Source organism: Choloepus didactylus, chromosome 1 (assembly GCF_015220235.1).
Source record: "Choloepus didactylus isolate mChoDid1 chromosome 1, mChoDid1.pri, whole genome shotgun sequence".
Taxonomy (NCBI): domain Eukaryota; kingdom Metazoa; phylum Chordata; class Mammalia; order Pilosa; family Megalonychidae; genus Choloepus; species Choloepus didactylus.
In genome coordinates, this window is record NC_051307.1 from 195,709,120 (window position 1) to 195,732,212 (window position 23,093).

At 41.0% G+C, this 23,093-nt stretch overlaps 1 protein-coding gene across 3 annotated transcripts in view; it reads right to left on the reverse strand.

Moving 5' to 3' along the window:
• ANO10 (anoctamin 10) overlaps positions 1 to 23,093 on the reverse strand; it is a 230,655-nt gene that overhangs the window by 45,342 nt on the left and 162,220 nt on the right. The window contains exons 12-13 of one of the 3 annotated variants that reach the window (XM_037848469.1): positions 9,515 to 9,631; positions 3,232 to 7,210 (exon numbers count right to left, since the gene is read on the reverse strand). In XM_037848469.1, the coding sequence (XP_037704397.1) occupies positions 7,178 to 7,210; positions 9,515 to 9,631 (150 nt within the window). In that variant the 3' untranslated portion in view covers positions 3,232 to 7,177. Of the gene's footprint in view, positions 1 to 3,231; positions 7,293 to 9,514; positions 9,632 to 23,093 lie in introns of those variants that run through there. The other 2 variants (XM_037848474.1, XM_037848459.1) reach the window with 2 other exon arrangements.

Sequence of the window (23,093 nt, forward strand, 5' to 3'; positions counted from 1 at the left end):
GCAGACGCCAGCCATGTGCCTTCCCAGCTGACAGAGGTGTTCCGGAGGCCATCGGCTATTCTTCAGTGAAGGTGTCCTCATGTTGATATCTTACTTTGGACACTTTTATGGCCTTGGAACTGTAAATTTGTAACCTAATAAATCCCCATTACAAAAGCCAATCCATTTCTGGTATTTTCTCCAAGTCTCAGTTTCTTCTTCTAAAAATGCTATGGTGAGACGTATCAGGCCTGTGCTCCTAAGGCTGTGTGAGGATTAAGATAATGAATTTGCTGCTCTGGTAACAGTACAGTTCAAGAGAAAACATCAATTTTAAGTATTGTTATACTCCAGGCCAGACTGGGGTACATCTCCGTAGCGCTTTGAACAGGGCTATGCCTCTCAGCTGTGACCACTTTTACAGTCTACAGTATGGAAACGTAGGTAAAAGGCCTAGGGTTGGTTCAACAATACAACAGTATCATGGCCAATAACCATCTTGGGTTTTAAACTGGAAGTGCTAAGGTGGTAACGAACTGGGGGAAAATGTATTCAAATGGGTACATCTTTGCTGGTTGCTATTTAAGCAGAGAGGGGAGCTGAGAGAACTCAGGAGATCAGAACCTGAGACCTGGGTGGGCAGCACGGGCTCTGGGATTGACCAACTGCCTGACTTTAAACAAACCATTTAACCTCTCTTGGGAAAAATTTTCTCTTCCTTTTATTTTCTTTTAATTTTTTGATCATATTAGAGAAGATAACATAATGACCCCCCTCCTCACAAACACACATACCTATCACACAGCTTCAACAACTGTCTACTCAAAGTCAAACATGGTTCACCTGTTACTCTGCCTCCCTTCCTGGATTATCACTGCATTAGTTATCTACTTTTGCATAAGAAATTACCCCAAAACTTAGCTTAAAGCCACAAACATTTATTATCTCAGACTTTCTGTAGGGCAGGGATTCAGAAGTGGTTTAACTGGGTGGCTCTAGCTCAGGACCTCTCACGAAGCTGCAGACAGGAGGTAAGGAGAGTTTGCCGTCATCTGAAGCCTTGGCTGAGGCTACAGCAGGGGTTGGCAAACCACTCTGAAGGCTGGACTGAGGCAGTCCACTGCCTGTAAAAAAGTTTACTGGAATACAGCCACTCCCTTTCATTTACATATCGTCTATGGCTTCTTTTCCACCAAATGGCAGAGTTGAGTAGTTGCAATAGAGACCATATGGCCCATGTGTCTAAAATATTTACTATAAGGCCCTTTACAGAAATAGTTGGCTGACCCCTTGGCTAGAGGATCTATTGCACTTCCAAGATGGCTCATTTACTTGGCTGTTGGCAGGAGGCCTCAGTTTCTAGTGCGCTCCTCCACTGGCTGCTTGAGTGTTCTCACAAGATGGCAGCCAGCTTCCCAAGAGCAATGATTCAAGAGAAAAAACAAGGTAGAAGGTATAAAGACTTTTATGACCTGGTCTTGGAAGGGACATACCATCTCTTCTGTCATATTCTACTGGTCACACAGGCCACCCATGCTATAAGGTGGGAGGGGACTACACAAGGGTGTGAATACTGGGAGGCAGGGATCATTAGGGGCCAGCTTGTGTTAGGGACCCATTCTTTAATCTGTAAATTCAGGGTTTAGGGTAAGATCATTTTTGTAGCATCTTTCAACTCTTAACATTTGACAATTATATGATGTAGGTAATACATGCTTTGCTCATAGAATGGGCTCAATTAACATCTGTTGCTGAATTTTAATATCTGTATTTTAATTTTGACTTACTTATGATTCACTCTAATGTTACCATTCATGTTCTCAGAATATGAATAATATAAAAGGATTATTTTCCTTTAACTAGATAGTATTTCAAAGATTTCTTAAATCCAAATCTAAAATCAAATTTGATTATTTTACATGCCTTGCTTTCTGCATTCTATTTTTAGGAGAAAGAGGCAAATGACCAAATGTGCTGTTCTTAGAGATTTACTTTAAAAGTCTAACTTTTACAGTCTACTAATCATTATGGTTTCAACCCAATCTCTATGGCCTACATTTATTGCATGGTACAATATTCAATCATATCCCTGACATCGTGTAGGACTAGAGATCAATGGAAAATAATACTGTTTATTATATTAAATAAGAGATTTCCTATTTTATAGCAATAGGAGTATTTTACAGCAACAGGAATTTACTAGTAATTAAAACAAAAGAAAAAACAAAAATGAAAGCAATATCTATTCAATAATGGCTTCCTGAACTCAATATGAAAAATAACACATACAGAATAATTTAAAAGTCAACTTACTGTAATTTGGGGGCACAAAAAGACACAAGGAGATGGAACTTTGGCCCTAATGACATTTAATCAATTACTACTCATTCACTCAACAAATTATTGTTTCTTATTGCTATGTGTTTTGAGTAATCCTGCCCCCAAGAAGCTTCTAGTATGGTGGTCACAGACAAATGTCTTTGACCTTGATGAAGCCAACAATATATTCTTTTAATATCCTAGAACACTTGGGGGAAAAAATAGATATATACATAACATCAAAGTCCAGGAACTTACCTGGAAAAAGAAAATCTAATCTCACATGTGTCAGCCCTCAAGTAAAGGTCATTTTTAATCTTGTTCAGAATCTGAGATTTGATTTCTCTTAGAATTTTTCATACCTTACCAGAATATACATTTTTTTCCCCTAAATATTCAATTTTAGTAAGTGGTCTAAATTCTCTAAAATAACTTATTCTGGGGAAATTTTTTTCTTTACAAATGCAAATATATTTTAATAAATACAAATACATTTAATAAGTGAACATGGTCCAAAGTACATGACCATCACTTCAACAGGCCCCTTCTATCCATACTGTTTCTGATCTACTGATATGGTGAATTGAAAAATGTTAAATTTTCTTCTGTTTCATGACCTAGTCAGTAGTCTTCCTAAATAAAAAATAAATCTGCTTCTGTTTTGCACATGCTTCTTATACTTGGAGGGAAAATTAAGGCATACACATTTTAAATTTTGTTTAGAAAACCAGGGAATGAGAAAAGTAGCCATTTACATAGATCATTTACTGGAGAAGACAAAAACGATCAGAAGTCTTTAGAGCTTTAGTGGAGCACCTTATTTTAAATGTCTGGCTCCCTCCATGTACTTTAAGGCATCTTTCTCCAAACCTGTCTCCATTTCAGTGAGAACAGAAAATACAAAAAAAAAAAAAACAACAAAGCCCATGGCCTGTTCTAGACATCAGTGATGGGGGAAGATTGCTCCAGAGTCTGAATTTGTTATCTAGTTTACTAGCTACCAAGTGCAAGTGCAAAGAACAATCTATGTTAGAATTCTATCTGGCTTGATTCAGGGTTATTTTATAGTCTTTTGGAGTCAGCCCTGATACTGATGTCAATAATAGTCTTTTTGGGGAAAAAAAAGGTTTTGAGGTTTAGGAAGGTTAGCTACCAGTCGTTGTCAAGTGCTCACACACAATTCCTCAGATTATGGCCTCTTCCCTAGTGATCCCAGGAGGCATATGACCTAACTCTTTCTGGTTTCTGCCACAGTGCCTATTTTAAGATTGCTCATTTTGAGTCCAAGGACATGACTTGTCATTTACTTACTACATTAGCTCTCTGAACTATGTGTGAGTCAACAAACTCAGTTTGATCAAGTGGAGATTTATTCAGTCTACCGGGCAGCACCTTGTGCTGGGTGAGGGAACAAAGGGTGAGTAAGACATCGCCCACAGCCCTCGGGGACCCCATAGGCCACAGAGGAGACGGAAGCAGAACCAGGTACAGTGGAGCAAAGGCACAGAAATGGGCACCAGGCCCCTTTGTCATTCAAGGACGGAAGGCTTTTCCCAGGTGGTGGAAAGCAAGCAGGTTTGTGAAGCTGATGGCGGAGGGAAGGCACGTAGGTGGCTAGAGTTGTGAAGTAGCAGGGGTGCTTGGGAAACCATGAATAGCGTGATGCTGCTAGACTCAAAAGTGAGAGGAAGACGTGATGGGAGAGGAGGCTAAAGAGGTGCAGAGGTGCCAATATTTGTTAGCACATTGGTCACCTTTGAAGAAAGTTTTTTATGATTTGGAAAGAAATCTGTGTAAAAAATCACCTGCAAAACAGCCATCTTAACAGAGCCTTCTCCAGGGAACTGTTCTGAGCAGTCACTGAAATATGCAGAAGGCTTGGAGGAGTGTCTGGCTCACATTCCCACCTGTTTCATGTCAGTTGTGACCACCCTCTTTATTGTTATTTCTCCCCAGCTGTGTTCAGCTCATGCTGTCAGGTGGGGCTGCACAACGGGTGGGGGGGGGGGGCTGACCTGTTAACCTAAGCTGATCTTACGGGACCATCTTATCCCAGAATTCCTTTCTGGGTTCACCCAGTGATCCAGGGTACCCAAGCATGAGGAGGCCCTCCTCCTCCTCCATCACTATCCTCATCCCCCCATTTGTCCCACTCACACTGCTGCATTCCAGCCTTCCACTGATCTTATGTGGAAGGCATCATTATCCTCGTCCCCATCTGAGTGATTGGGAGATGATAATACAGGAAGGTCAAATAACTTCCCTGCAGCTGCATAGGGCTGTGAGACAAACCATCTAACATAGGAAGAAAGGAGGAGGCTGGCTCACAGTGGCCACCAGAACTCTCGAAACAACATAAACTCTGGCTTCCTTCGAGGTAGTCAGGCCTAACTGAAGAGTCCTGAGTACCACATTGAAATCTCTCAAACCTCCCTCAACAGGGGCGTAAATTTGTTCTTATTTCAGTTTTCTGAAACCATCTCACCTTTTCTGTTGCATAGCACATTCGCTTTCAAAGACAAAAACCAAAATAAATTAATAAATAAATAAAAATCAACTTCTTATTGCATGTGCAATTTTTGCTGAGTCATCTTCCTACCCTGGGTCTCTCATGTGGGTGACTCTGGACTTGGTGGGTCAGGGTTGGTCTCCTGAGTCACAATGTCCAGAAGGGCTGCAGTAAGCAGCATATGACAGGGCAGAAGGCAGAGAAAGTTCAAGCTGCCACAGCTACTGCCTTTGAGGCTCCATGGAGTCAAGTAGTTGCACAGGCACAGAGCAGGGAAAGGCCTGCACATGTGGATGGCACATCCAAGAGCACAAAGAATCCTAGAAATTTGCTTTACACAATTCTGGAAATAAAAACACTAACCTCACAACCCTTTGAAAGTAAAAGCACAAGGAACAGAAACATCCTATATACCTTCCCACCATTATGCTCCTATGATACCTAAATAAAGAGAGCAAACGCAAGTTTGTGACATTTCTTAAATAAAGTTAATTTCATAGGCTTCACCAGAGAAATAATTAAGAAAAATGATCATTAAATGTGAAATGTGTGAGTTTGTTCTAACATGGCATATCCTTCATCCCTTCCCATCCTGAACCAAAAGAGGTCCCGGGACACCCCAGGCTGCACCTCCTGCCTCCTCTTACTTCACTACAACAGTTCTCTCCAGGTCAGGGGACACTGGCAACCTGAGCAGTCATGGCAGGTCTGGGTGGCGCTACATGGGCCAATGAGTGGTAAGTGTAACATATGTGAAGATCTGGTTCAAAAGGTGTTGGCCAAGAAGTAACTAAAACAGAACTGAGGCATTGCATCCCAGGTAGGCAGCTCTAAGGCTTTCAACTGTCCTCAAACCTCCATGTCTCCCTCAACGAAAAGCTCTGCCAGATGGCCTGCACCCTGGCAATTTCTACTTTCTAGAGTCTAAAGAGTGACTTTCCCTTGCTCTAACACTTCCACATTTCAATAAAGTGACTTAGGAGGAGGATGAATATAGCTCATTCCCAGCAAAAAAAAAAAAAAAAAAATGTTTTAAGTGTGCATAACTGTCATCTTAGGGCTTGTATTAGTTAGGGTTCTCTAAGACTGGGTACCATCACCTGCCAAGTTGTCACTATCACAGGGCTGCTAAGCATTGTCCAGATACTCATTCTGGAGAACTTTTACCATAAAGGACAATTTTATCATTCTCTCAGGAATTCATATTCACTCTTTAAAAAAAGAGCCCAGTGGAATAAAAAAGAACAGGATTTCCTTTTCTTGAACACAAAGAGAATGGTAAGCTGCCCCAAGAAGATGGCACACTGGCTTTTCTCCCCAAACCACAGTTAACGATTTAGACTTTTGTAGGCACATTTATTTAAACATGTCCTCACAACAAATTGGAACTTTCTGAATTCCAGTTGTCTTTGCATCTACAGCACACAATGCTTTAAAGTGCCTCTCTAAAAGTAAAAGCTATAGGTCAAACAGTAGAGGATACCAAGAGTGACCTTAAGCATTTTTTTTCACGTTTATATAAGCAAATAATAAAGTTAAGTCTTGCACTCCCTATTCCTTTCCAGCCCCCAAATGAACCGAATGTGTCCACAGCAGCCTGGCTGGGACTGCATGAAAATCCACTGCAGCATCTGCAGGCCAGGCCACAGCTCTGCAGCTTCTCCGACCCCTTTGATTTGCTCTCTGCTCTGCTCTGCTCTTGTTCCTTGCTGTGCTCCCTTGCCACCTCCCAGCTCTGATCTGGGCAAGTCTCCAGCTATTTCTCCTTTAGCTCCCCATGCTGCAACTCCAGGAAAGAGTCCGGAGCACCCCTTCTGCAAGGACTTGGCTCTGGCAGTGCCTGCACTGGCTTTCTTAGAGCCCAATTCTTTATTTGGACACAACATTTCTTTCTGAACTAGATTTTAGCGATCAATACGTGACTAAATGTTCAAGAGTCAAATACTTTAGCACCCTCATTCTATACTGTCAAACTTTTTAACTTTCCATTTAAAATGCTTATATGTCTACTATAACTTCAGAGCACACATATTGGGAAAGAAAACTTCAGAAGCTCTTGAAAAATGTTGGAAAATGGTTTAAATATACTTAACTCCAGAAAACAAAGACATTACTTGATTGGGCACCCCCGCAGACCTGGCTGGTTAAGGGTTCCACACTTGATTTGAGGCCCTGGAGGGCTGTAATCAGCATTGCAGTGTCTTTTTACAGTCCTTGTCTTGTTCTTTCAGTAAGATTTCTGAAGCTGTCATCTTTCTCAAAGGATCCAAGCAGCTGGCTTTAAGAAATCTGTGGCCCTGCAGGTACAGGTATTCCCCGGCTTCTGTCTGTGCTTTTGACTCCAGAGAGGGCTGGCTGCCCAGGGTCTAGTTACTCCATGACATTACTGGAGGATGTGGTGTCCTGGTGATCAAAGGTAGCTGGATAAGACTCCTTTCTATTTTTAATTGGATCCTTAAAATTACTGAGAGTTGAATAAATCAATTTGAAAAGAAATAAAAGGGCATCGCTAGGATGATATTTGCTGTCTAGAATTCTTTCTAAAGGTCTCAACCAACGAAGATTAATCATTTGAAAATGCCCTTTGCAAAGCAAATAATTTTATTTTCCCCAGCGTGCCTCTTGCCTTTATATTTAGAAACGCCATATCATTGCCAAACTAATATGGAAAAAAGAACTGTTTTCAGAACATTTCCTTTCCACATTCATTTCAACAACCTTTCCTCCACCAAGCTCAGGGGAATAGCCGGAACCTGGAGAGCACTTCTCCAAATGGGCTCCAGGGCTCCTGCATTAGAATTACTTAAAGTTCTGGTTAAAAATGTAGATTTCTGGGTCTTATAACAGACTATAGTATCTGGCCCCTCATTTTTTTTTAATAATCATATTTATTTTTTTATTGTGGAATAGAACATATATACATAGAAATGCAGAGAGGCTGTCTGGCTTGCCCAGGGTGGCACAGCTAGTTAGTGGCAGAACTTGGCCCACAATTTGCTTATTCTAGGCACTCACCTGGCATGCTCAGGATCTGTCTTTGCTGGTGACTGGCATCGGGGTGGAGCAACAGGAGGGGGCTTTTGTAAATGGAGGTGCTCAAGCCACACCTTAGATTTAGGGAATCAGAATCTTCAGGGCATGGGGCCTAGCCATGTGTATTTTTCAAAAGTTTTACACTGATTCTTAAGAACTGCCTGATGACTTAAATTTCTCAAACAAAGTTTAGTCCACAAAATGAGAACACTGCAAGTGTAAATTAAACATAATACAACAATTATTCATAAATAATAATAATTTATATCTACAAGCTTTCTGTCAATTTCTGGTCACTTAACATTGAGAGAGTCTGGGGACGGGCCAGGCATTAATGAGATTTTTTCTTAAATACTGTGTGTTTTCAATAACTCCATTTTGATCTGGGGCTCATGAACTGACCAGGCGACACTACAGAAGCTCTCTCTGACTTTAGTACATGAGAACAGCCCAGTGAATTGAGGCTGTGCTTATTTACAAAGCAAACACATATCAGATCAAAGAAAAATAAGAGAAAAAATTCGGTATCCCAGAAATGGCACTAGTTTAGCAACTAAACCAAAGACATGGCCTGTTTGGTTGAGCTTTTAGAAAGCATCAAATGGGTGATCACCCATGCCTAGGACCTTTTGGAACTTTTTGGTCCTTCTAAACAAGAAACATGATGAAAATACTTGTCCCTGACTGATGGCAATACAGACTTGGGTAGCCACGTGGCCGAGTCTTCTGACCTATGGTGTGATACACATGAGCACAGCTATAGCTGGGGGACCTGGGCTCCCCTCTTTTCTGTATTCTTTATCACAAGTCCTGTTCAGGGTCACCCCACCTATTCACTGATCCAGTGTGGGGCCCTCCAATCTGGGTGAGTACCCTTGGAGCTCTCACTTCTATCAGAGGGTCAACTTAGGTGGGTGCTCCTTGCAATTTTTTTCCTCTTAACTCATTTCTGTGAAAAGTGATTTGGAGGCCTAAGAGACGATGACCCTGAGCTTGTCCCCTCAAATGACATTGCCTTACTGATTTTCTCTTTGGTTAAACTCCTATGCATCACAGGATATAACCAGCTCAGGGCATCTGGGAATCTTCTGTCTCCTTCAAGCAGAAAATCATCAAACTGGGAAATTCTTGCACAGCTTTTTTGTTCTCTTTCTCTCTCTCTGACTTGCCCCCTCCCTGCTGTCCCTTTTTGTTGGTCTCTGGTAGAAAGTGAAGGACCTGGGAGGGGGTTTCTACTTTTGTGGCAATTTCTGCCACTTCTGCCCATACTTTCTTGTTCTCTCTTGTTGTTGTACAAAATATTAATCAGGATTCTATTTGTTCACTTTTCCTTCAATAATGTTTCTATAGAGGGCAGAATTAGAATGTGTGGGGAGCTGCCCCAGGGAATTCTTGGAATCTCTGTATATTGTTCTTTTGCTGGAACTACCTTTATTCTTCAACAATCCTTGCAAATTTTTGTTTTAATTGAGTTCTTAAAACCTATTTATTGTTCATACTATTAAGATTTGGGTTTTATTCTGCCATCTTCAATAGGAGTTTTCTCTATTTATTTAAACTGGTAACTGAAGGAAACAAACTGGTAGGCTGAAATGCTGAACACAATTCCTCTGAATTATCTTTCTTGTCATTTGCTAAAGAAACACATTTATTTTTCAGGAGAGTTGCTCTTACCTGCTGCTTAAGTGCTTCCAAAGACTCAAACTCCAATCTGGCCAGTTTCATCTGGATATGCCGTGGTTTATCAGGTATGGCAAATGCAAGTATAAACTTTAAAGACAGAAGTGCATGCTGAAAAAAAGGAAGAGTACATGTTGATATGACACATTAGACCATATGTGCAAGGAAACAAATTAGTACTTAAGCAATCCACAATCCTTGTCATGAATCTTGGGCAATTTCTAATTTTAGATCTGTGAAATATCAAAGATAAACCACTCCTATTATACTTAATCCACACCACTATGACCCATTCAGTAATTACTGACTTTATTCTATTAAAATGAGTTATTCCCACAAAACTTTATTTTTCTATGACATCAAGATATTATGTTACTCTTGATGTCTTATAGAAAAATAAAATTTATTCCTAGAAGACTTCCATAAAGTGTATTTTCTATCTGTGTCTTGATTTTTAATGTGCCTTAGTGCATGGCATTTGCAGACTCACTCCATTCTCCTCTGTCCAACAACATCCTCCCTGTGCTACACTCAGATTTATATGAAATGTTCGTGTGTCTGAAACATCAGATGCCTTGAATCCTCTGTTTCCCCAACAGTGCCCGGTGCAGTTCCTTTCATGAAATGACAGTCAATAAACACTGATTAATTGATTGACTGCAATGCACTACCTTATGTTGCAGACTCCATGTACTGTATGGCAGGTACACAGAAATGTAGTACCTCCTTTTCATTATAACATGGAAAACTTAAAACCTGGCTATTATGTTTCCCCTTCTTCATCAGCATCTTAAATAGGTTCTCTATAACACAATAATAGGAGACTGAAAATTATCCTTCTTTCTCTTTAGAACTGAAATAAATCAGTATCACTTCCATTGGTAACCAGCTCTTCAGCAACACAGCCTCAACCTACTGATGCTTCTCCAACTCTAGCATCATCTTGTGATCCAGGATCAACACCCATAAATATTTGAATGATCAAAAGGACAATGTTGCCTCTTTGATGATGGCATGAATCACTCAATATTAAAAGCTGTGAAATAGTTTTTTAAAATAAGGAAACTAAAAGGCATTAAGAAAGCCAATGGAGATGGAACAGCCTCTATAAAAATGCTGTATTGAATTACTGACCGAAAAAGAAGACAGCTGAAAAAAATTAAATGAATTCCTCACTGTAATTATTTTCAAAAGGAGCATGAGGGATAAATAACAAGTGGATTCTCCTGGGAGAAGCATGAAATAGTAAAGGAAATCAGTGCCATGCTAGAACAAGTAACAATTATATCACAAGACTTGAAAATCGGCAGAAGCCCAGGGTAGGCCAGGTACTGCCTGGCATTAACCAGAGACCTGGAGTGGATGAGGGACAGGCAGAGACCACCAGGGCCATCGTGACTAAAGAGGACACTGGAACATCCTGAGTAGGGGTCTACAGTAGTAAAACAAGTAGATAAGACAGCATGGACCAGGTGACATTATATGTAGTAATTGTGACCTAACTGAATTGAATGAACAAGGAACCTGGATGTAATCCACAAAGAAATATATGAACCATTCATAAAAAGCTATGCTGCACCATTATTTTATTCTATTAAAGAACTGAGATTTTATGTATTTCTTCACTGGACATACTAGATACGAAATAAACAGTTATGGATGAAAAGAAATTTTCTATACTTTCCAGAAAATGCATGGCCTCAAGCTGCCTCTCCCCACCATGACCACGCCACTGGCCTCTCTCCCTCTTTCTAACAAACTGGTGTCCATATCCTCCTTCTTTGAGTCTTGGTGGGGATTAGTGAGAATAAAGACCCTGAGGAGGAAGGACATACTTCCTGGATGTAAGGCACTTGGAAAGTGTGTTAACTCTTCTTCGAGAATCAGGATTCAATGTTGCCTGACTGAGCAAGGCTGCCACAAACTTTGGCACTCATGGTTCCCATATGCTGTGCATGTTCATAAGCTCCTTCCTCACCATAAGTTGAAAAAATTTGGTATTGATTAGACAGCATTAATCAAAGCAAGAGGTCACTTGAATTGGTTAAAACCCTTACACAGAAACATATATAGTAACAAGCTTTTAAAAGTAATTCTCTGTAGTTAATTTTCCTAAAAATGTTTTATAATAAATGTTTTTAAAAGTCCATATGTAAAGAAACTGGTTCTTTGTTTGCAAAGTAGGTTCCTAGAAGGCCTACTTATTTCAAGTTCTTAACTTCCTACTGAACAACTCCAGGGTAATGCTCCTCCAAGAGCCCCCAAACAAACCAAAGAGCGGGGCACCCTTAAGCTAGTTACCAGCACCACTGAAAGCCAGCAGGAAAGCAGCGGTACTTCCATCTGCTCATAGTGATTTAGTGATTATGAGCACTAGGCATGGGCTAAATGTTGGGGGATATACAGTGAAAGAGATGAAGTCCTGGCTCACAGTCTAGATGGGGAGATACGTAATTATCTGGGCCATCACAAAACCACATGCTAGGGTTCCTGCCAGAGCATATTCAAGGAGAGGGGCACACAGACCAGTAGTTATCCCAGTGTTTAGTGGGTAAAAGAGGACTTCTTGAAGGAAGGAAGTTTGAGCAGAGACAATGAAAGATGAAAAGGAGTTGGCTAGGCAAGAAAAGGGTGGGGAGTGTTTCCAGAGAGAGAACAAATTTACAAAGGACTGGAAGCAGGGGGCTGATGGCAAAGAAAGAGGAGGCCAGAGAGGTAATGGGAGTCAGATGAGGAAGCCGCCGTGTAAGCAGGTTGAGGAGTGAGCAGGCACTGAAGAGTTTAATACAAGAATGACATGATCAGATTTCTCCATATGTGGCCTGGAGAGTGGACAGATTTGGAGGCTAAAGAAATACAGGCAAATCGGCAAGGTGCCCTGAAGTTCAGAAGAGCAATGGGATGGACCCCCCAAGGGTTCACCTGCAGAAGGATTTGATGGGTCTCCCTGGCTCATCCACTGAAGTGATAAATACAAGGAGCAGGCTGCTGGGAAAAGGGGTCGGTATGGGGCTGCAGATGATTAGGTGTCTGTGGCACGTCTATGTGTAGATGATGAGTCAGCAGCAGCATAGACGGATCTCAGTCTCATGAGAGCGATGAGAGTTGGAGGCAGACTTGGGAGTCACTGGTGTGTGTGTGTAAGTGGTAAGTAAAGCCAAGGGAATGGACGAGATACACAAGGATGTGCAGTGAGAGAGAAAAGATGAGATGAGTTGCGAAGAGGGTGCAGGATGGAACTGGAGGAACAGAAACGTGTGTGCTGAGTGGAGGGGTGGGGCCTTCAAAGAAGCTTAAGCAGCAGCAGACTGGGGATAGGCAGAAACCTAGGAGAGCATGGCGTTCTAGAGGCAAAAGGGAGAGGGAGGGACATGTCAAGGTGGCTGTTGGAAAGAAAAGTAGGTGGAGGCTGAGGAAAACCATTTGGATTAAACCATCAGGAAGCCTTTGGTGACCTTTGTGGGAGTGGTCTCAGCTGAGTGGTGGTCACAGAAGCAAGAGCGCAGTGGGCTGAGAAGGGACTGGGAAGCAAGGCTGGAGAAAGGAGAGGCAGACAGCGGGTTCAGGAAATTTGGCTGGGAAGAAAAGGTAAGAGATGAGAAAGTAGCTGGAGAAGAACTGTGTGAGTGAGGTATTCATTTTTTTTGTTGTTTGTTTTTTGTTTTTAAAGCTGTAAGACTTGAATATGTTGAAATGCTTTGGGGGAAGAAACCAGAAAAATGGCAAAAGGTGATAATCTGGGAAGGAGAAGACGTAAGGCATGGAGCCAGGCCAATGTACAAGGCAAGGGTTTGCCTATAAGCAGGAGGTTTGACACTGTCGCTGTCAAGAAAGGTGAGCTGACCAGGGGAAACTTAAGCATTTGGGGGTGATAAGGGTTTCATATGGAGCTTATATAAAGAAATCCTAAAACTCAACAATAAAAAGACAAACAGCCAAATTAAAAAATGGGTAAAAGTCCTGAATAGACATTTCTCCAAAGAGATATACAAACGGTCAAAAAGCACATGAAAAGATGCTCAGCATCAATAGCTATTAGGAAAATGCAAATCAAAACCACAATGAGATACCATGTCACACCCACTAGAATGGCTACTGTTAAAAAAATGGAAAACTAAAAGTGTTGGAGACAATGTAGAGAAATAGGAACACTCATTCATTGATGGTGGGAATATAAAATGGTGCAGCTACTATGGAAGACAGTTTGGAGGAGGTTCCTCAGAAAGTATAGAACTATCACAGGACCTGGCAATCCCACTTCTACGTATATACCCCAAAGAATTGAAAGTAGGGACTTGAACAGATATTTGCACACCAATGTTCATAGTGACATTATTCACAGTTGCCAAAAAAGGGAAGCAATCCAAGTGTCCCTCAGCCTATGAATAGTTAAATATAACATGGTGTTCCAGTTTGCTAATGCTGCTGCTAAGCAAAATATCAGAAATGGATTGGCTTTTATAAAGGGGGTTTATTTCATTACAAAGTTATAGTCTTACAGCCATAAAGTGTCCAAGGTAAGTCATCAACAATCGGGTACCTTCACTGGAGGATGGCCAATGGTGTCCAGAAAACCTCTGTTAGCTGGGAAGGCACATGGCTGGAGTGTGCTCCAGAGTTCTGGGTTCAAAATGGCTTTCTCCCAGGACATTCCTCTCTAGGCTGCAGTTCCTCAGAAATGTCACTCTTAGTTGCTCTTGGGGCATTTTTCCTCCCTTAGCTTCTCCAGAGCAAAAGTCTGCTTTCAAAGGCCGTCTTCAAACTGTCTCTCATCTGCAGCTCCTCTCTTCCCAGCTCCTGTGTGTTCTTCAAAGTGTCCCTCTTGGCTGTAGCAAGCTCGCTCCTTCTGTCTGAGCTTATATAGGGCTCCAGTAAACTAATTAAGGCCGATGATGAACGGGTGGGGTCACACCTCCATGGAAATTATCCAATGAAAGATCTCACCCACAGTTGAGTGATCGCATCTCCACAGAAACATCCAGTCAAAAGTCTCCAACCCAATCAACACCAATACGTTTCCTGCCTACACAAGACCGCATCAAAGATAATGGTGTTTTGAGGGACATAATACATCCAAACCAGCACATGTGGTATAGACCTAAAGAGAGTATTATTAAGCCGTAAAAAGGAATGAAGTCCTGACATGTGTGACATGATGGATGACCCCTGAGGACATCATGTTGAGTAAAATAAGCCAGACACAAAAGGACAAAAATCATATGATCTCACTGAAATGAAATAACTAGAAAATGCAAACTCATAGAGTCAGAATCTAGAATACAGATTACTAGAGAGACAGGATGGAGGTATGGAAAGGGGAGTTAATGCTTAAATTGTAGAGTTTCTATTTTGTTTGATTATAAAGTTTTGGTAATGGATGGTGGTGATGGTAGCACAACATTGTTAGCATAATTAACAGCACTGAAATCTATATCTGAATGTGGTTAAAAGGGGAAATTTTATGTTGCATATATGTTACTAAAACAAAAATGTTTTAAAGAAATAACATAGGACTATACAACATAAGCAGTGAACCCTACTATAAACAAAGGACTATAATTGATAGTACAATTATTGAAATGTTCTTTCACGACCCATAACAAATGTACCACACTAATGCAAGGTGTTAATAACAGGGTGGTATACAGGAACTCTGTATTTTATGCATGTTTTTTCTGTAAACTACAACTTCTCTAATAAAAAAAAAAAACACAACAAAATTTGAGGGCAATAATTTGAGACTGAAGAATTTTAAAAGAAAAGATAAGTTATTGTTCAGAATATGCAAGCCAAATTCTAAATAAGCAATGACAGATGAGAATTGCTGTGTTCTTACTTTTCTTTTATGGATTCGATCTTAAACCATTATTAAGTACCTTTTCCTCAGAACAGATAATCACAATCCTCAGCAGAAAAAAACAAGTCTTAAAGAACAAAAAACGAAAAATGTCAACTTTATTAAGTAGATCGGAAAAAAAAAATATCTTCACAGTGGTTTTCTTTGAATGGTACCATTTTCGGTGATTTCTTTATCTTCTTTACTTTTCACATGCCCTGAGAGGCTCCTAACCCTATCTGGTCACTGCTGCCTATTTGCCCAGGAAACAGACCAAAACCAAACAACTTACAGCTCAGGGAATCTGGCAAGGCAGACACTTTGTTTTCATTCACTCCACAATATTTACAGAGCCCTTATGCAGGACCAGACTGCTTAGATGGTGGCCTTCGTCACCTCTTCCTGACCTCCCCAAATCTCCTATCACACTGATTATTACTGTGCTTTATTGGGCTACACTCCCAGAAGCTTCGCCAATTTATACATTATTTGATTTAACACATATCATCCTTAAAAAGATAAAACATTCTTAGGAGGGTCAAGGAATAGCAACCTTTCAGATACCTGTTAACTAATTTAATTAGCTGGTGCTAGCACATTCTTTCTGTTGCTTCTCCCTCTCATCTCAATCCACCCCCCGCCCCCCATCCCCAGGTATAACCTTGACGACTTGGGAGCAGGGTGGGGAAGACACCACAGCGAGAGATATAAGCAGCTTTAATATCAGATACTGGGTGTAGAGGAAGAAAGGTAAAGAGCCACAGAAAGTATCAATGTACAAGAGATATATGGTATCAATGATAAGCCTAATATAGATTCCGCACTCCCTTCCATCTACTCATTTCTTTTACCCAGGATCTGAATTCAAGTTGATATCATGAAGGTTTACACAAGCTTTTGTGGTCTAGCACTGTGTTTCAAAGAGACCACTTTTTAAAATCTTGTTTATATTTTCCATACAGCCAATCTGTTACAGGGCTGGGAACTGTTTTTATGCTAACTGATCCGAGAAAAAAAATGATAAGAAGCATTTTAGCTATTTTGACTTGTTTACTCAAATAAAAGAAAACCTGAAATGAATAGGAATCTGCTCAGATTTGAAGAAAAACATACTCAAAATGAATAGCTTAGTGGAAGCAGCCTGTCTTTAAAAAAAGAGAAGACATTGTATGGGCCATGATTGTACATCTTTAGCAACAATCTTCCTTTGAAGTAAAACTCACAAAATGATATCCTAAACAAAGTAAAGAAAGAAAGTAAAGGAGAAAAGGAATTGTGGACGGTGAGGTAAGGAGATGGGCAGAATTTGAAAACTAATCAATACAAAGAAGTTGGCTCCCCACAACAATATACTTCAAGTAATGATTTTAGGGTGTCTTGGTTGGGAAAGGAAAAAAGAGCAAGACCAGAGAAAATTAACACTGGGAAGCAAAGTGTTTTCTGGTGCCAATGGTAAGTGCTGCCTACTCTGCCCCCAGCCCGTCACCCACCTTTGGTCACTGCAGGGCTGTCAAACCCTTGGGCATCTCGTGCCAGTGTAGAGAGGGTGATTAGAACCATGTTATTTTGCAAAAACTAGAAACCTCATGATATGGCTGGCAGTAGCAACTGTGTTTAGTAGCAGTGTGTCCACAACCCTGTCTCTTCCAAAATAGAAAATGCAAATTAGGGTTGAATTCTTGGAATTCTGAAAAGCTACTATGATTTCTACAGTGGTGTGTCTGCAGCGTTACCTCTTTTCATTCAAAGCCCAGCCACCACTGAACAACAACAAAAACTCCTTCAAAAGAAGTATCCTCTACTGATTACCAGGAAAATTATAAGCCAAATGCAAATTAATAAGAAATGATTACTGGAGCTGAGATTGAAAAATATATATAAAGAATTAGGTTTTTAAGTTAAAAATTCCCAGTTGATGATGGTAGACCAAGCATGCACATCTACTTCTTCCAACACCCAAGTGTCCCCTGAAATTACTGAAATACATAGTCTAAAAGGAGTGAGTTGGGAAAACAAGAGAAGTTGCTAGACAGAGTAGAAAGGGTAGCTCAACCCTCCTCCAGACACAAAGGGAGATCCTCCCAGAAGAGCCCAGAGAGGTGCCAATCTCACATTCCACCCTCTAAAAGGGCAGGACTGGGCCAGGGAGTCATCACCAAAGTGAATGCGTTCAAGAAAAGCCAGGGCTGCCAGGAGCCCTTTCTCCTGCCACCTCATAGCAGAGTGGCTGCAGGTTCCACTCTGGCACTAAAGCCAAAGACCTTTCCATTAGGGAAACATGTAGTCTGTGGAAGAGCTCCTCATGTTGGATTGCTGGGCCAGAAAGAGAAGCAGAGCAGAGCCCAAGGTCATGCCAGACTCCCACTAAACAGCGGGATGCCCCAAATCCTAACAAACCACCCACAAAAGCAGGCCAAACAGGAGGGGCATTGCTGCCCAGGGAGGAAGACACTCAAGTTCTTCAGATTCAAAGTGAGGCTAGTCAAATCCCTATTTCCCACCCCAAAACCTTCCAGGGACTCTCCTCAAGTAGAACCTCCCACCCAGGGAGAGGTCTTCTGGGAACAAACCTGCACACTGGTAGAGGAAAGGCACAGCAGCTCCTGTCCTCATCCACACAGTCCTTCACACACAAGTAGGAACCAACCACCAGTGGGTGCCACACAGTTGAGGACAACCATACAATGACCAAGATGAACCAGAGAACTAATCCCAAAGAGCAAAAAAACAGACATTTTTGGAGCCCATAAACTAAAAGCTTACTGCCCATATATGTCATATGAAAAAGAAAATTACTTGAGGAGGTACTCCAGTAAAATGAAAATAGAATCTAAGAGGATGACCAGGGAAATGAGAAACAGTAGCATCTCACCATGACTCAGAGGAAGCTAGAAAGAAAACAAAAGATGACCCTGAAAACAAAAGGCGACATTAAATGCTTAGAAGATTCTCTTTTAAGAAGCAACGTGTTACTCTTAGGATTATGTTTCCTTCTCCTTGGGTTCAATAACAATATTTAAACAGTATATAATATTCAAAATACTTACAAATGCTTATTCTTCTGTTTTTATAATCAACTGAGATTCAAATCACAGAACATTATAATTACATTATAATTCACAATATAAAAATAATAAAAGCCAATAAAAATGGGGAGATGGAAAGGGGAATGGAAGTCAAAGGAAAATTAAGTTTGTTGATAATCTCACCTTCAAGGAGAGGATGCAATATTACCTAAACTTAACATATTAAGAAACAGATGTTTTAGGTGAACATCATAAAGGCCACCTCTATAATAATTTATAAAATAATATTTCAACAAAAATTGGGAGGGTAAGATGGGAGATCACATAAGTGTGCTGAATAACTCTTTCATAGCAGTAAGTCAACAGATAATGTCTAAGTTGAAAAATCAAGAAAAGGAAGTATATTAATTCCTTATAATGAGGACTACTGGGGAAACCCAAACCAGAAACTTTTAGCAGTGATTGTCCTGGGGAGTGGGAATGTGAGTGCTGCTGAGAGAGTTCTGCTTTTTACCTTATTATACTATTTGGACTTCACAATGTTTCCCCCCATATGCCTGCATTACTTTTCTAAACAAAAGAAGACAAAAAAGATAGCAAACTTTTTAAAGGACCAGAGAGTAAATATCTTAGGCTTTGCACCCATGCAGTCTCTGTCACAACTATTCCACTCGGCTGTTCATTGTGGCAATGGAAGCCATCATAGATGAAACACAAACAAATGGGTGTGGCCAATATAACCCTATCAAAATAGGCAGTAGGAAGATTTGACCTTTGACCTTAATTTGACACCTTTTGGTACAGAGTATATAAAAAGACTGAAAGCTTTCACTAATTATTTAATCAATTAATTCATATGAATATTTGTTAAAGGATGAAAAAGCATCACAAACTTTGTCCTCGTATCAATAATGTAATGACTAGGAATCTTCTCTGGAGCTTACAAGGAGGCTCTCTCACAGGATCTTCCAGGCCCCAAACACCTGGTGGGTACCTGACCTGCCCTGAGAAGATGCTCGAAGGGCAGAGCAGTGCCTGGGAGGCCAGCACATCAGGTCAGCTCCTGGAGCACTGGGGAGACACACAGGCACTGACAGGTCATCACTGTCATCGCAGGGAGCCTGGGCTGCTGTTATGTCCACATAGGCTATTTTCCAAGATCGGTCAGTGGACAAGAAGTTGGGCTTGAGAGGTTAATAGAAAGCCAAAATTTAATAGAAGTGTACAGGAAAAAAAGCAATGGTAAAATATTAGGAGAGTCAATTAAAATAATGAGTGAGATGAAAGTGATTGATTGCTATAAAAATATGAAAAGATTTTACCTCTTCCTCCCCTATCCCACCACTTAACAGAACAGTTTGGGGGAAAAATACTATTTAGACTAAAGGAATAGAAGGAAATAATTTAAAGGGTTACAAGTAAATGAAACTGGAATGCCTCATTGGCTCTTCCTTTTTAAAATATAATCTCCATTGTGGAGACTTGCTAATAAGGTGAAGGACACTGAATGATGGGGTTGTAATTTGTCACTGGAGTGAGAAAGCTGGCTTTCAAGGCTTTGGCAATCTCTGTGTTATCAAAGAACATATCCTATACATCATTAAAGAGATTGACATTTGCTCTGCTTGTGTTCCTCCCATTCAGAGCCACATATCATGCACAAAACAGTTTCTAGGCCAGATTTGATGATCAGGAAAGGAAGTGAACTCTGTAGGAGGGTTACGTGTTATTTAGAGCTTGTTTTGTTTTCTCAACAATTATTTTGGTCACTTGACAAAAATCAAGCCACACTTAATAACCCTGAAATGTTTTCCAATCAAGGCCTAAAAGCAAAATGATATCCTAAGACTGCTGTTTCATTTTACTATATATTTACTTCACATTAATTGGACCATCAAATGAGAATTTAAATCACACGGAGAAACACACACCTGTAACCCCTAAGTCATTAGCCACAAAAGCCAGATATGGTGCATCCCAGGGGTCCCATGAGGGTGGCAGGCTCTACAATAGTGCAAGGAGGGCCAAGAATCAACCTGCCTAATGTTGGGCTCGTTAGTGACAGAGCTGAACTGAGAGCCCAGACAGTTCATCTGACACCACAGCCATGGTGAAGAGGAAGGGGTTCAGTAAGTTGACTGCATCCACGGCTGATTACATCTGCAATCAGCTGAGGAGAGTGCCTTCAACAATGAGGGAAAGCCCATCCAGTCAGCAGAAGGACTTAAAAGGAGAAGTGATGATTTCAGCACTCAGAAGAGTGAATTTCCAGCTCTACTTCAGCCAGCCAGCTTCTCCTGGGGAATTCATCAAAAACCTTCATCAGAGTTCCCAGCTTGCAGTTCAACCTATGGAATTTGGATCTTGCCCATCCCCACAGTCATGTGAGACAATTCTTATAAAAATCTCATAATATTTACAGATATCTACTGTTGGTTCTATTTCCCTAGAGAACCCGGACTAACACAGCTTTGGTACTAGGAGTGGGGTGCTGCTATTACAAATACCAAAAATGTGGAAACAGCTTTGGAATTGGGTAATGGGTAGAGGCTGGAGGAATTGTGAGACAGTTGATAGAAAAGGTCTAGACTGCTTTGAGGAGACTGTTGGTGGAAATATGAATGGCTAAACATACTTCCAATGAGGCCTAGGCACAAATGATGAATGTGTTATTGGAAACTGGGAGAGAAAGTGGCAGAGAACTTGGCAAAATTGAGTTCTGATGTCAGATGGAAGGCAGAATTTGAGAACAATAAGCTTGGATATTTAGCTGAGGCAATTTCTAAGCTAAGTGGGGCAAATGAAGCCTGTTTCCTCCTAGCAGCTTATAGTAAAATGTGAAAGGAAAAGGATAAGCTAAGAACTGAATTCTTGGGCACAGTTAGAAACCAGAAATTTGATGGTTTGGAAAACTCTGAGTTTCTGGAAAGCAAGTATCCAGAGAATAGTGCTCCATGTAAGGTTTTAACAGGTCAGCCATCTCAGTGCAAATCAGGATTGGAAATGGAGTTATCCTGAAGAAGGTGTGGAAAGTTCTTTTGTCTGATGCTTTGGATCCCTGTGTACTACATGCAAAACCAAAAAGTTTTTTTTGTGAGATCTGTATGAACGAAACCACTGCTAGCCTGGACTAAAAGGGACAGTAAAGGGCCAAATTGAAGAAGAAATTACTTCAAGGGCAGAACCATAGAAGACATCAGCTAGGGACAGGAGAGTGGGCCCATTTGTGCATGTGAAAAAGATGAATCTGTCCCGGAGCTTGACGAGGGCAGGCATTCTACCCTCTTGTTCAGGAAGAGTGTTACCACCCCAGTGTTCTCAGAGGTTGGAGTCTATTCCCCAGGGACTGCGGAGAGTCTGGCTGTCACCTCAGTGTTCGCAGAAGGTGAAGCCTTCACCCCAGTGTTAGAGGAGAGCATGGCCTCTGAAGCAGCACTTGGAAGGGGTAAGGCTGCTGCTCCATCAGGTCAGGAGGACAAACTATCATTCCATAGATGATGCGCAAACCTTGAAATCTAATGGAATATGACCTACAGGGTTTCAGAGTTCTTTGCGACCCATGACTCCTGTTTTCCTTCCAATCTCTCCCTATGGGAATGGGAATGTTTATCCCACCCGTCTCTCCTTTGAAATTTGGAAGCAAATAACTTGTTCTCTGGGTTTCACAGGTCCACAGACTGAGGGGAATTGTGCCCCGGGACAGACCACACCTAAACCTGATTTTGATGAGGCTTTGTACTTAGTATTGTTACTGAAATGATTTAATTAATGCTTTTGGGATATTATGATGGAATTAATGTATTTTGCATATGGAAAGAACATGTCTTTTGGGGTCCGGAGGGTGGAGTGTGGTGGTTTTAAGCTCTATGTACCCCAGGAAAACAGGTTCTTAATCAAATCCATTCCTGTGAGTGTAAACCCATGGTAAGTAAGAAATTTTGATGAGGCTACTTCAGCTAAGGTGTGGCCCACCTCATTCAGGATGGTTCTTAATCCACTTACTGGAGTCCTTTATGAAACTGGGGCAGAGAGAAAGCCATGGAAGTAAAAGGCTGAAGGCAACAAAATCTTGAAGAGAAAGGAGAGACCAGCAGATGCCACCATATGCCTTGCCATGTGGCAGAGGAGCCAAGGATTGCCAGCAGCCAGTCTTCAGGAAGAAAGCATCGCCTTGATTATGCCCTGATTTGATGATGGCCTGACATTTTCCTGGCCAAAACTATAGGCTAATAAATTCCCATTGTTTAGGCTAACCCATTTCATGGTATTGCTTTGAGCAGCCTAGGAAACTAAAACACTTAGCTACTGAAACATTCTGCTTAATAATTTTCCTGACGCACAATTTAGCATATTTACTATTGACCATGTACTTCAATTTACTATTTCTGTAACCGATAAATTTATATAAAACCAAGTAAAATCTCCTCAAAAAAAGACTTCCAAGCACTTCCAGTTTCATATCTGATATGCAAAGAACTTGGAAGTTATCATTCCTGTCAATACAAAAAAAGGCTGGACAAACTAAAAATCAATGACTTTTCTTAGACTAGTAAAAGAACTGAGGGCAAACCACAACCTTGAAATCTGAAAAGACAGGTACATCTAGAGAGATGTAGCATCCAAGAACTGCTTAGGGAGAACAGAAGCTGCTGGAGCCAAGAACTGGTGAGAACACTTAAATGGTAACTGCGATGAATTGCTGGTGTCTGAG